At 35.1% G+C, this 15,233-nt stretch overlaps 2 protein-coding genes across 2 annotated transcripts in view; both read left to right on the top strand.

The window, feature by feature from the left end:
* spg11 (SPG11 vesicle trafficking associated, spatacsin) overlaps positions 1-2,118 on the top strand; it is a 56,286-nt gene extending 54,168 nt beyond the window's left edge. The window contains exons 38-41 of the mRNA XM_051689091.1: positions 460-536; positions 698-853; positions 1,439-1,590; positions 1,697-2,118. Of these exons, the coding sequence (XP_051545051.1) occupies positions 460-536; positions 698-853; positions 1,439-1,590; positions 1,697-1,877 (566 nt within the window). The 3' untranslated portion in view covers positions 1,878-2,118. The remainder of the gene's footprint in view (positions 1-459; positions 537-697; positions 854-1,438; positions 1,591-1,696) is intronic.
* Positions 2,119-7,824: 5,706 nt separating this feature from the next.
* The window catches only part of LOC127435559 (neuronal acetylcholine receptor subunit alpha-7), a 35,517-nt gene continuing 28,108 nt past the window's right edge, over positions 7,825-15,233 (top strand). The window contains exons 1-3 of the mRNA XM_051689095.1: positions 7,825-7,923; positions 11,695-11,834; positions 14,563-14,607. Of these exons, the coding sequence (XP_051545055.1) occupies positions 7,881-7,923; positions 11,695-11,834; positions 14,563-14,607 (228 nt within the window). The 5' untranslated portion in view covers positions 7,825-7,880. The remainder of the gene's footprint in view (positions 7,924-11,694; positions 11,835-14,562; positions 14,608-15,233) is intronic.

Below are 15,233 nucleotides of genomic sequence, written 5' to 3'. Positions count from 1 at the left end.
CTACACTACACAAATACTGTACTGCACTAATACTATAATACTATACTACACAATACACTAGTACTACACTATACACTACACTAATACTATACTACACACTACACTAATACTATACTACACTAATACTGTACTACACTAATACTATAGTGTGTAGTATAGTATGTTAAAGGTTTAGTTTAGTTATTGTATTGTATAGTTATTGTTAGTTTAGTTGTAGTATAGACTACTAAAGTTAACTTTAAATCAATCTGTTTTTATATCACTCTGTCATTATTTGTTTGATCTGTAAAGTACTTTGGGTCAAGTACTGTTGTTTTTAAATGTGCTCTATAAATAAAGATTGACTTGACTTATTGTTTAGTATAGTTTAGTTATAGTAAATAGTTTAAAGAACAATTTTATTGTATAACTGTATTGCTTATGTATCTTCAAACTGATATGCTGTTTTCGTGCACTCAGTGATCACTGCAGAACTGAAGAATGCTTTAGTGAAGGTTCTCACTCTATTGAAAGATGCAGCTGAGAGCTACTCGAAGGTATTTCATTTCCTGTAGATTAAACATATGACTCATTTCCTTTAAAGTTAACATGAAATCAAAACTGACCATATTTACTTTCCTAATACACATTTCTGCTTCTATTTTGCATGATTAATTAATGCACATTATTCTCTGTGTGTCTATGTGTGTGATTTCAGGACTCGTGTGTGCGTCAGGCCGTTAAATGTGTGAAAATGGCCAAACTGGTCACTCTTCAGCTGCACTTCCTGAATCATGGACAGGATGAGCGTGTCATCAACCTGCGACCAGCAGAACTCCAGAACGCCATTGTGGCTCTACCGCGATGTTACCAGGTTTTCACTTTAACACTCGTTCTGCGCTAAACAATTGCCACACAGTTTAAAGGAACAGTTTACCGAAATATAAAAATTATGTCACCAATTACTCATCCTAATGTTGTTCCAAACCAATATGACTTTCATTCCTTTCTTTCCAAAAGGAGATGTTTAGCATAATATTCATGCTGCTCTTCACATACAAAGTAAATAGTGTCGAGTGGCTGTCAAGGTCCAAAAAGGGCAAAAAAAGGCACCAACTTATGCATTATATTCCAAGTCTTCTGAAGACATATGATAGCTTAGTGTGTGGAACAGTCCAAAATATAAGTCATTATTCACTGAAAATCTTCCCCTGCCATTTTATTCTATTCAAATGCAGGTTTGGAATGACATGAGGGTGAGTAAATGATGACAAAATGTTTATTTTTAAGTGAACTGTTCCTTTAAGAGTGACACATAGACATTCATATATTCAGAAACAATGTACAATACACAATTATTATTGATGGTGACATTTACATAATAAAAGAGCAACATTATCAACTTATTCAGTGACCCGTGAACTTGTTGGGTTTGTTTATTTTGTGTCTCTCCCCGCAGGCGTTTGTGTTGTCCGAAGCGTACGATTACAGCCCGGACTGGGCCGAGGTTCTGTATCAAAAGGTCATTCTGAAAGGAGAATTTAACTACCTGGAGGAGTTTAAACGTCACAGATCGCTGCCCGCAAGCCTGTTTGAAGACATTTCAAAAAAGTAAGCAGCAATCTTGAGCTAATGGACAGATGTTTGAACTGACTTTTATACCATTGAAGCATTGAAGTGTATTGTATTTGTAAGTATTGTAATTGTTTTTTTGCAGAATGTCGCATCACAAACCGCCAGCGAGCTCCAGTCAGAATCTGAAGAAGCTTCTGTCGTATTGTGAGGACGTTTATACGCATTATAAACTGGCGTACGAGCACAAGTTTCTCGATGTGGCGAACATGCTGCTCCAGGACTCCAAAACAAACAGCTTCCTGAACGACCGACTGGGAACTTAACGCAAAAAAACAACTTTATTAGATATTTCTCACTGAAACAGCACTGAATAAATCTGATAAATTTCAATGTTAATGTTGTACTAACTATGCAGTGTTTGAAAAGACATGAATTGATCAAATCACGATCTAAACTTTGATTATTTGGAAATATGTAATAGACTATATAAAAGGAAATTGCATTTTCCTTGATTCATTTCTTGTAAAAAAAATACAAAATAAAAAAAAGTAAAAAATGTTTGGTTTCAGACATCCTTGTTTGTGTGGTTTGTATCAGCACAGAAACAGCAGGTTTTACCCCATTAACACTGTAAAAATACTGTTTTACTGCTGTTTTTTAGCGGCGAGAGACATTATTGATGTACAGCAGGGTTGCAGAAAGCATACAGGAATGTAGTTGTTAGGAAAACGTTCCATTTTCTTAAAAAATATCTCTCTTGGCTAACCAAAAGAGAATGTAATGATGTCCACTCTAGGAACCAAAAAATAACGTTCCTGAAACATTCTAGGAACCAAAAATTGTTAGCTGGGTATGATGTAGTTTTTTTTATATAGTTATAAATGTATATTTAAAGCCTTTTGAAAACATAAAAAGGTGCTTTTTTAAAATCAGAGGAACATCATTTCAACCAAACGACCGTTGTTAATTATACTCAATGTTTAATGCAAGTATAAAATACAGTAAAAAGCTAGTTTACAATTTTAACGGCATGTTTTTCACACAAGAGTATTTAACCATTTTCATTTATAAACACCAATATAAAACTATATTGAAAAGTTTGTATATAAACATTGTTTGTTTGAAAATTCCTTGTCAGAAAGTTAAAAAAAAAAAAAAAAAAAATGTTTAAAATCTTGGAGTTTTACAGATAGATAGATTAGCATTGCTAGCATGTTTTAGCATGTAGCTAGGCATTGTTAATATGGTGCTACCATGTTTTAGCATGTAGCTAGGCATTGTTTGCATGTTGCTAGCATGTTTTAGCATGTAGCTAGGCATTACTAGTATGGTGCTAGCATGTTTTATCATGTAGCTAGGCATTGCTAGTATGTTGCTAGCATGTTTTAGCATTTAGCTAGGCATTGTTAATATGGTGCTACCATGTTTTAGCATGTAGCTAGGCATTGTTTGCATGTTGCTAGCATGTTTTAGCATGTAGCTAGGCATTACTAGTATGGTGCTAGCATGTTTTATCATGTAGCTAGGCATTGCTAGTATGTTGCTAGCATGTTTTAGCATTTAGCTAGGCATTGTTAATATGGTGCTACCATGTTTTAGCATGTAGCTAGGCATTGTTTGCATGTTTTAGCATGTAGCTTGGCATTGCTTGCATGTTGTTAGCATGTTTTAACATGTAGCTAGGCATTGTTAGTATGGTGCTAGCATGTTTTAGCATGTATCTAGATACTGCTAGTATGTTGCTAACATGTTTTAGCATGAAGCTGGGCATTGTTGGTATGTTGCTAGCATGTTTTAATGTAGCTAGGCATTGTTAGTGTGGTGCTAGCATGTTTTAGCATGTAGCTAGGTATTGCTAGTATGTTGCTAGCATGTTTTAGCATTTAGCTAGGCATTGTTAATATGGTGCTACCATGTTTTAGCATGTAGCTAGGCATTGTTTGCATGTTGTTAACATGTTTTAGCATATAGCTTGGCATTGCTTGCATGTTAGCACGTTTTAACATGTAGCTAGGCATTGTTAGTATGGTGCTGGCATGTTTTAGCATGTAGCTAGGCATTGTTAGTATGGTGCTAGCATGTTTTAGGATGTATCTAGGTACTGCTAGTATGTTGCTAACATGTTTTAGCATGAAGCTAGGCATTGTATGTTGCTAGCATGTTTTAATGTAGCTAGGCATTGTTAGTATGGTGCTAGCATGTTTTAGCATGTAGCTAGGTATTGCTAGTATATTGCTAGCATGTTTTAGCATTTAGCTAGGCATTGTTAATATGGTGCTACCATGTTTTAGCATGTAGCTAGGCATTGTTTGCATGTTGTTAGCATGTAGCTAGGCATTACTAGTATGTTGCTAGCATCTTTTATCATGTAGCTAGGTATTGCTAGTATGTTGCTAGCATGTTTTAGCATGTAGCTAGGCATTGCTAGTATGGTGCTAGCATGTTTTAGCATGTAGCTAGGTATTGCTAGTATGTTGCTAGCATGTTTTAGCATGTAGCTAGGCATTGCTTGCATGTTGTTATCATGTAGCTAGGCATTGCTAGTATGTTGCTAGCATCTTTTATCATGTAGCTAGGTATTGCTAGTATGTTGCTAGCATGTTTTAGCATGTAGCTAGGCATTGCTAGCATGGTGCTAGCATGTTTTAACATGTAGCAAGGTATTGCTAGTATGTTGCTAGCATGTTTTAGCATGTAGCTAGGCATTGCTAGTATGGTGCTAGCATGTTTTAGCATGTAGCTTGGCATTGCTAGGATGGTGCTAGCATGTTTTGGCATGTAGCTAGGCATTGCTATTATGATGCTAGCATGTTTAGCATGTAGCTAGGCATTGCTTGCATGTTTTAGCATGTGTCTAGGCATTGCTGGTATGTTGCTAGCATGCTTTAGCATGTAGCTAGGCATTGCTAATATGTTGCTAGCATGTTTTAGCATGTAGCTAGGCATTGCTAGTATGATGCTAGCATGTTTTAGCATGTAGCTAGGCATTGCTTGCATGCTTCTAGCATGTTTTGGCATATAGCTAGGCATTGCTAGTATGTTGTTAGGATGTTTTAGCTTGTAGATAGGCATTGCTAGTATGTTGTTTTCATGTTTAAGCATGTTCTCAGTATTCCTAGCATGTTGTTAGAATTTTTAACATGTAGTTAGGTATTGCTAGCATGTTTTAGCATGTTGCTAGCAAGTGTGTAAACTACGCGTGTTCTATAATAGAGAAAAATATTCTAGGATACAGCGCTGAAAGATCAGTTCTCTCTACACCTGAGCGTTGCGCTGTACACAGCTGTGTTGTTTTGTCATGCTAATCACTTGAAGTGTAGAAACGTTTGGTCTCAGAAGTCGGACTAATAATAATATGTTTATTTAGTAGATCGGTATAATTGTTTGTTTTTAAGCCAACATAAATACATAGTAATAAACAGCAATATTTACCTACTACTTTTTAAAAATAAAACATTTAATATTAAAAAATAAAATAAAATGTAACACGGAGACTTCCATGAACATTTCTGAGTGATGATGCAAATGAAATGTTGGCTCAGGAGGGGCCGATGCCCCCCCCCCCCCAAATATCTTGCCTCGTTTTGATGTGAATCATTTGTGTTAAATCAGATGCAGTGCTCAGACATCACCACTAGATGTCGCTCAACACCAGGACAAATGCTGCTTCTCAAATCACATTGAAAAACCCAAAGATGGAAAAAACACTTTATAGCACTCAGCTGCTCTGTCACAGTCAGTTCAGTGGAATAAATTTAATTACAGCTGCTGTGAGTTATAAGAAGATTGATGGTCAGTCTGCAGGGGAATAAAGTGTCACTGCAGCCCGTTTGAGAAACAAATCAATGTCTTAAGGATTCATTTGCACCTCCCTAAAAATGGGCAACTGCTCAAGACCGTTCAGAACATGAGCAGTTTAGGTTTTTTGTGTTGGCTTGACTTAATCCACATCATTTGATCCTATAGGAGTTGCCTTGCATGATTTGTCTTGCACAGTGCAAAATATAGGAAATGTGCTGAAACAGTCAGGTAACGATTAATAATGATAATTACAGAAAAATGAACAAACTTCTGTTTAAAATAGTTTTACATGGATTATAGCCACATAGACATGTCAACTTCCCAAAAATATTGATCTGAATTATTTATCTCCAAAAGCTTTTAGAATAAGTATCTGATTCTGTTTATGAAATCTTTGGGTTTGGATCAGAGACATTAAAAAGGCAGAACTGAATTGGCTCTGAAGGCACTAATCAGATTATATGATAGTTTAACCTCGTGACACAGAACATTATTTCCTAATGGGCTTCAGACAGACTTTAGAGCCAGTTATAAAACTCTAGTACAGAAAGTAATAAAACTGTAGTGTGAAAGAACAGACATCTGTAATGTGCTGCATTTAATGGTGTGTGTGATACAGCAGTTCATTGTGTTTTCAAGATCTCACATTCAAGTGAAAACAATAAAAACTTTGTCAAAGTATCAATAAATGTGGCTATACTTTTCATTTATATTCATTTCAACAACTCTATACTATTCTATTCTGTTTTGTACTGCACTCCTGATCTATTCTATTGTTTTCTATTTTATTCTTTTTTCAATTCTATTATTTCTATTAAATGATATTGTACTGTGTACTCCATTCCTATTCTATTCAGATTTTGTTCTATTCTATTCTGCTGTGTAGTCCACTTTTTTCTATTCTGTTCTATTGTGTACTCTGCACCTATTCTATTCTATACTCCACTCCTATTCCTCTCTATTCTGATATGTGTTTTTAATTCTCTTTTATTCTTTTCTTTTCTATTGTACTGTTCCTATTCTATTCTGATTTGTTTCTTTATTCTACTAAAATGTTTTCTATTCTGTTCAACTGTATTTCTATTCTTTTCTATTCTACTGTGTTCCTCTTCTATTCTGATCTGTTTTCCTGTTCAATTCTAATGTTTTTGAGTTCTATTCTGTTCTATTTTTCTGTGTACTCCACTCCTATTTTATTCTATTCTGATATGTTCTACTGTGTAGTCCACATTTTCTATTCTGTTCTGTTCTATCTTTTCTATTCTATTGTGTACTCCACTCCTATTATATTCAATTCTGATTTGCTTCTCTGTTTGATTCTATTTTTTTATTCGATTCTGTTCTATGTTTCTGTGTATTCAACTCTTTTCTATTCTGTTCCAATCTGTTCAATTCTGTTTTTCTATTGTTCTATTCTATTCTTTTCTATTCTACTGTGTTCCACTCTCCTATTGTATTCTATTCTGATCTGTTTTCCTGTTCAATTCTAGTGTTTTTGAGTTCTATTCTGTTCTATTCTATTGTGTACTCCACTCTTATTTTATTCTGTTCTTATTTGCTTCTCTGTTTGATTCTAATTTTTTAAAATTCTATTCTGTTCTATTTTTCGGTGTACTCTACACCTATTCTTTTCAATTCTACTGTGTACCTCACTCCTATTGTATTCTATTCTGATCTGTTTTCCTGTTCGTTTCTAATGTTTTTGAGTTCTATTCTTTTCTATTCTACTGTGTACTCCACTCCTATTTTATTCTATTCTGTTGTGTTCTACTGTGTAGTCCACGTTTTTCTGTTCTATTCTATCTTTTCTATTCTATTGTGTACTCCACTCCTATTATATTCAATTCTGATTTGCTTCTCTGTTTGATTCTAATTTGTTTTTAATTCGATTCTGTTCTATTTTTCTGTGTACTCTACACCTATTCTTTTCAATTCTACTGTGTACTTCACTCCTATTTTATTCTATTCTGATATATTTTCCTGTTTGATTCTATTCTACTGTGTTCTCCACTCCTATTCCGTTCTATTCTGATTTGAGTTTTTCTATTCTATTCTGTTGTACTGTATACTCTACTCAAATTCTGTTCTACTGTTTAGTCGACTTCTTTTCTGTTCAATTCCTATTCTGTTTTAAATCTGATTTATCGGTGCTATGTCACTGCTTGTGCAACCTTTCAATAAAATAACTGACAGTTTGTATTATATTTCTTATCTAATGGATTGACATTGACTTTATAAGTGAGTCCAATGTTTTTTGGGTCACTGTACTTACAAATTGAAATGTGCTTTTCTCAAACATGGTATTTTTTGGTTTCTTCATTTCACGGTTAATTCGTTTGACTCCAGTAGTTTAGATTTGGGAATATATGCATGTGCGCTCAATGTGACGCGTCGCGTCAGGACTGATCGCAGATCCGTGATTGCATGTGTCCGGTTCGGTTCTGAGAGACTGTGGGCGGTGCACGAGAAGCCTGTCATATCCCTGCGGTCCGTTCAGCGGACTCTTCAGCACCGGTGTGACAGTCATGAGCTCCCGGTATCTGCTCATCACTGCTCTCTTCATACACGGTACGAATAATTCATGCCTTTCAGTCACTGTTCTGTTCATGCAACATGAACATGTGTTGTTATATACAGTTATGATTTATTTCAATGTTCTGTTGTGCTCTACTGTACTCCTATTCTGTGCCATTGTGTTGTATTATGTTCAGTTTTATTCTATTGCATTCTATTCTGTGCTCTTCTGTTTTATACTTGTGTACTTTTCTTCTATTATATCTACTCTGCTTTGTTTCGTTGTTCTATTCTGTACATTTCATTAATGCTCTATTGTCATATCTCAGTGTTCCCTACATGCCTGTAAATATTTCTGTGTTTGTTACGAATGGGTCATTCATTGGTTTTTGATTCAGTGCTTTTATACTTGAGAATAATAGCTATGCTAACAATAGGGTGATTGGATACCTTATTACATTGAGTACATTGAGGTTATCATATATTAATATTATGGTACTTTAAAATATCCTATATCAAAACTCAGAGTAGTGTTTAATCAATGTGGGGGTTTCATTGACTTATTCTTACTATTTTACCCTGAATCACAGCTAATATTGATTAATACTAATAATTAATATTGTTCTAAAATACCACAGAATTACCATAGTACTTTTGCATAGTGTAACCCACATTTTTACACTTTTTCTTTTGGGGTGGCCTTTTATATTTCATCTCTTGCACTTTTCTCAGATGAATTTAAAGTGCGTGTTTCTGATCTGCTCAGAACTTTAATCCATAACAGAGGTTTGTTTCCAGCCGCTGCTGACAACATCATGTTTTTAATAGCACGATTCTCCTCACTGTAATCTCACCTGATTCTCATTCAACTCATGTGAGAAATCCTACAGTACATTTCTAAATAAGACAGAATCAAGACCAGGGGTGTTCAAGCTCAATGAAGACAATACAGGAAATATGACCAAACACTAAACTGTACTTTTGCTTTCTTTTTTTTTTTTTGTTAAAGACTCTAGCAATCAGTTTCTTGAATCATCTGTTCTTGTGTCTTTGTCTTTTTCACTGCTGGCCTCCGCTTCAGCTCTTGATTGAATATTGCTCTATATATTCACCAGAGAGGAAGTGATGGATTGATTTTGCAGTGTGATTCCTGATAGAGATGTGAACGCACCATGTGTCTGTGTGTGTGGTGGTCAGATGTTCTTAATGAACATCAGGTCAATTAAAGCTTCTGTGTTTAACATCAGCACAATCCAGAGATATCGAGACCTTTCACAGATCAATTCAGAGAACATTCAACATGACTTCAACACGAGCAGTCAGCCTCAGTTCACATGATCAGACACTGGAACGCTGCAAAAAATATTTTTCTTACTCAGTATTTTATTGTTTTCCAGTAAAAATATCATGCAAAATGCCAGAAGATATTAAGTAGAGAAAAAGAAATCTAACAAATTATAGTGATGTTTACACTTAAAACAAGAAAAAAATATTGCCAATAGGGTGACTAATATTATGTTTTTTAATTATTATTATTATTATTAATATTTATTTTATTTTTTTATCTTGCTTTAAGGATGTTTAGATATTTGTACTGAACAGAAAGTAATTTTTTTTTAACATTTTTTGCAGTGTAGCTGTGAATGTAAGCCGGATCCCGCCACTAAATAAAAAAATAAGATGGTTATTTCTGAGTTCACTTTATTTCTTGCAATTGCGAGCATTTAAGACAAATATAGTTACAATTGTGAGATTTTATCTGGCAATTATGTGAAATATGCAGGGTTGTGAGGGTTACTATTGAAACAGATTACATGCTGTAAAATGTAATTTGTAATCCGTTAGATTACTCAAGGTCAGTAACGTATTATAAATACTTTGGATTACTTCTTCAGCACTGGTAGATTTTTTCACTTGTTTTGACTATAAAAACTCTGTCAGTACAGTAAGACAAAATACACATGTTAAAAATACATTCTCTGAAAAACCGAAATATCTTCTGCAGTGTTGCTTCTAAAACAAGACCAATCAAACTGATCTTGTTTTAAGGATTTTTAGATATTTTTACAGGAAAACAATACAGAAATTATTAACGAGAATATGATTTTTACCCTAATATCAAAGATCTTACTAGAAAAAAAGAAATTATGATCTAACGTGAATTTTCTTGATAAAAAATATGATCATGTCTGGTAACGTGCATGTAAAATGGCTAGAAATAGCATTTTAGCTTAGCGTAAAGCTGACAATTTACACAAGGTTTATTTCTATTTCTTCTGCGCCAAACATACTTCAAACGTACTTCTCTGTCTGCTCGTATGAATGTAACACATCATAAGAAAGTGTTTCACCGCTGTTCAAATGCACTTTGGATCGCATCATTTATATGTATAAATGTTTTCCATCTGAAAGGACTAAATATTAAATGAAACAAATGACAATAAAATGCAAAGTAATCTCTTCAGTAATCAAAATACTTTTAGAATGTAACTGTATTCTAATTACTAATGATTTAAATTGTAACTGTAGTGGAATACAGTTACTTATATTTTGTATTTTAAAAATGTAATCCTGTTACATGTATTCCGTTACTCCCCAACACTGAGTATAAATTCGCAATTGTGTGATGTGAACTCTCGTGCAGTCGTGTAATTTGAATAGTTACAATTGAGAGTAAATATCTCATAATTGTGAAATACTGAATCGCAATTGCAAGATATGTCGCGATCACACAATAAAACTCACAATTGCAAGAAAGTCACAATTGCAAGTGAATATTTATAATTATGAAAAATTAAGTCACAATTGTGTGATGTGAACTCAGTTGCAAGAAATAGTCACAGTTGCGAGAAATAAAGTCACAATTGCAAAATAACTCAGAATTGTCAATTTACCTCTCGTAATTAAGATAAACTCGTAATTGCAAGATATAAACACGTAATTCACATTTGCAAAAAACAAAGTCGCACTTGTGAGAAATAAAGTCATAATTACCTTTTTTTATTATTTTATTCCGAGACAGGTTCAAGGCACCAGAGGGCTATGTGATATATTGCCATGACTGTGTGTGTAAATATTTGCTTCCACAACGATTCGATTGCATTTTTAAAATAAATGATGCACTGAATGATGAACTATATCATTTTGTCAAATTTATTTGATTCAGTTATTTTGGTGCGATTCATTTGGTGCTCTATTTTCTTTTCTTTTTTTTTCTTTTTTTTGGGATTTTTCCCCTTTATCTCCCAATTTGGAATGCCCAATTCCCAATGTGCTTTTAAGTCCTCGTGGTGGCGTAGTGATTCGCCTCAGTCCGGGTGGCGGAGGATGAATCCCAGTCGCCTTCGCGTCTGAGACCGTCAATCCGCGCATCTTATCATGTGGCTTGTTGAGCGCGTTACCGCGGAGACATAGCGCGTGTGGAGGCTTCACGCCATCCACCGCGGCAACCACGCTCAACTCACCACGTGCCCCACCGAGAACAAACCCTATTATAGCGACCACGAGGAGGTTACCCCATGTGACTCTACCCTCCCTAGCAACAGGGCCAATTTGGTTGCTTAGGAGATCTGGCTGGAGTCACTCAGCACACCCTGGGATTCGAACTCGCGAGTTAGCGAACTCCAGGGGTGGTAGCCAGCGTATTTTACCACTGAGCTTCCCAGGCCCCCGGTGCTCTATTTTCAAAAATACACTGAAGAATAAAACGTAAGTGGGGGAACAATCGAATGTGTCTGCGCCGGAAGTCAATTTGGGATCCAGGATTTGGTGGTTGTTCACAGCTAGAAATAGTATTTTAGATAGAAATGTTCTGGTGTTTCTCAGTCTCTCTACAGGGAGAGCACCAGCGGCGGCTGTACAAAGACTTGATGAGAAACTACAATCCTCTCGAACGTCCTGTTTATAATGATTCACACTCGCTCACCGTTTACTTCAGCTTCAGTCTGATGCAGATCATGGATGTGGTGAGTACAAACACAAATACACAAGTCACTATGTTCTTGTAATGCCATATTTCTGAGTGTACTTACTTATCCATCAATAATTAATCAGATGGTGTAAAGTGTCTCTATATGACAGGTGGCTGAAAGAGGGCTTGATGATGTCAGCTGAAAAGGAAAGTCGTTTCAGAGGCGGAGCAAAGTATTACATTTTGATTCCTTCGGAATAATGTGCACTGATGAATCTTTCAAAATAAAACCAAATACATTTTTAAGAAAGTAAATAGGGCCCTTTAGGATGTTGACTTTCGCTTTAAAATTGACCCTATTACTTTCTAAATACATTCTATTGACGATTCATCCGTGCACATTATTCCAAATGTATCAAATGTCTTCATAATCTTTCAGCGACTTTTCACGATCCACTCAATTCCCAATGCATGCAATCAAGTCTCGTTGAAAATCAGAAATATTTCAGAATTTTAAGGTTTCGTTGTGTCATATTTCAGAACATGCACTCAAATCAAAACTACTGGAAAATGATAAATGTTTTTTTGCTGTTTTGGTTGCAATATTTAACCAAGGCCAAGACAAACTGGAGCAATCACCCTCAAGTAAAAAACAAAAAAAGCTTTTGTGTTTTTTTTTTATAGCTGTTAAACTGACAGGAAAAGATCTCCATGACTGATTCATATTAAGGCCCAGACCGCATGGAGAGAGAATATCTCATATCTGTCTCTCTCAAACACTCACTCTAGTCTCACTCCAATGCTCATGCACATAATTAGTTTGCTCGCCACACTATGATATGATCTCATTAATACTGACTGCTAAACACTCTGTGTTTAAAGAGCTCAAGCTAATATGATAATGATATGTGCTATCATGCTTGTATTTATTCAGCTTTAAAGAGATTTGTTTACACTGAAATTGCAATGCCATTGCAAATCTGTTTGATGTTATGTTTTTCCTGGAACACTAAAGAAGAAATTTTTGGTGCTATTCGGTAATTTTTTACCAAAATAAATGTTCCTCATTTAATGAAAATGGTTTCCTTTATCTGAGCAGTACATGACTTGGTGACTTTTCCTCCATTTGCCATCTGAACAACTGAAACTGGGCTTGATTTGATAAGTCTGTCGATTAGTCTGGTTGTAAAAAAAAAAAAAAAAGTGACACCTTTGGTATTCGTGGTCAGAATTGACCAACCATTGCAAATGAATGGGAAAAACCAAAAAACAGAGAATTTTTTTTTTTTTTTTATCTGTCAAATACGATCAATAACTGAGCCCCAATGCAGAAAAAACAGAGGTAAATTACAGGGTGAGACTCTAAAACATCCTCAGTGCAAAACATACACACCCACTCACACACACAAAAAAAATAACTGGTGAGACTATGACACAGAACCTTTTTTTTCTTTTTACCTTTGTCAAAAAACCAATAAATCAATCATAATGCTAAACACACACACTCAGAAATGAAGGGGTGAGACGATAACACACTCACAATGCAGAACACACACACACACACATTTGCCAAATCAATTTTTACTATAGAAAGTTCTATAGAATACTATATAAATATTTGCTCTGATTATTCTGTATTACACTGTATTACACTATTAAATTTTGCAGTTCATTTCTGTTTCTTGATGTTCATTTTCTTGACATTACTATGCATTTAATTTGAGTTATTACATTTTTATGTTTGAAATAAATTATAGGTAGAAAAATGCTTATTCTGTGTCTTCTCTTTGTAACACCATGGTCAGGTTTGATTGCAAGAAAAATGACACTAACTGCAAAAACACTTCAAATCAATTTAAAATGTTAAACTTTGACAAATAATACTTTGATAATGTGTGTGTATATATATATATATAATGCATATCTTGTGATAAAATATAAAATTAGGTAACAACATGTCATCAGACTACACAGGTAGGGGATTACAGCATCTAGGACGGGACTCAACTGGTGGTGGTGGGGTGGTGGAGGTTGCCGTGTTAGCACACTGAAACAGCAATGTGATAGATTGTGAGCAGACTTATAAAGCAGTGGCTTACAAGTGATTGGCTAGTAGTTACCTAGCTAATGGTGCGATGATGTACAGCTGCTAGTCTTCCCGCTACAACTATGCAGCGCTTACATTTTTGAATATTTTTTTTGTTGTATTTATTTATTTTTTACCCCAAAATGTGCTTATTTGTCTATGCAAATTAATGTTACAATTTAGAAATGTACATGTAAATAAGATCCCAAAAGAAATGCATAATTTTATTGTTCTTCAGAGAAGAAGAAATGGTATCATTATCATCATCATCATCAAAAACAAAAACAAAACAAGGATTACACATCTGACCGGTCAAAATGACAGCGAATACCAAAGGGGAGGTGCCATTTTTCAATACCATAGGAGGGTTAAGAGACCCCCCATAAGGCTGAAAAAATTTGGGGGGTCCCCTTGTGCTTAATCAAAGCTAGAATACTAGAAACATAAAAAAAATAATAATAATGTAATTAGTGTGCGGACACAACGTAGCATTGTACATTATCTGTCCCAGTTTTCAAAAGTAATCCAAATGAGATTTTTTTGCTTTGAAAAAAAATTGGGTGCAAGAGATTTTTGTGCGTCATGATTGTTATCCAGTCCTTATTTGCATACAAAGTGCAAAACCAGACCGCAATATCTCAATCGTTCTATGGCATTTGTAGCTGACGAGCTTTTAAATGTTGTATTCTATTTTCAGGATGAGAAGAACCAAGTTCTGACAACAAACATCTGGCTTCAACTGGTAAGACATTCTCTGAGTTTCCTACACAGGTTGTGATCTCATAGATTTTTAAGAGTAAAAAAATTCTAAGAGTAAACTACATGATCACTCGAAAAATCGATATGTTTCTGGCGAAAGTTCCAGTATCCTGAAATTGACCCCATTCAGCCGAATTACTAACAAGCTCCACCTCCTATTACACATTTTTGCATCAATTCAAATGTATTTAAGTTTTCCTGTAGCTCTACTGATACCGAGCAGCTCCAGAGACGTGGGTTCTGGTCCCATGGAAACCAGGAAGTAATCGCGTTCACATAATCAACAATAAGCACAACTCGGAGGTTGCATTTTCGCTCTAAAATGTTATTTTTTCTCCACTGACGGTTACGTTTGGGGTTTGGGTTAGGGCGTATTGCTAATAAAATATGCATTACTGTTGACTGTATTAAATCATTTTCAAAAACAAAAAAACTCACTTTTGTCGCCACCCTGTGGACATTTCACCCAGAAACTGGAGCTCACGCGTGCCCTTACGTTCAACAACACTTCCAGTTTTGACCACTGGGAGCAGTGTTTCAAATTTCAGTATACATAGACCGATTTCAGCTGAAGAACTTTTGACCGACTGTCGTCGAAGGCACAGTCAG

This window comes from Myxocyprinus asiaticus, chromosome 46 (assembly GCF_019703515.2).
Source record: "Myxocyprinus asiaticus isolate MX2 ecotype Aquarium Trade chromosome 46, UBuf_Myxa_2, whole genome shotgun sequence".
NCBI lineage: Eukaryota > Metazoa > Chordata > Actinopteri > Cypriniformes > Catostomidae > Myxocyprinus > Myxocyprinus asiaticus.
The sequence above is the reverse complement of the archived record's forward strand: the minus strand, read 5'-3'. Positions and strand labels throughout refer to the sequence as shown.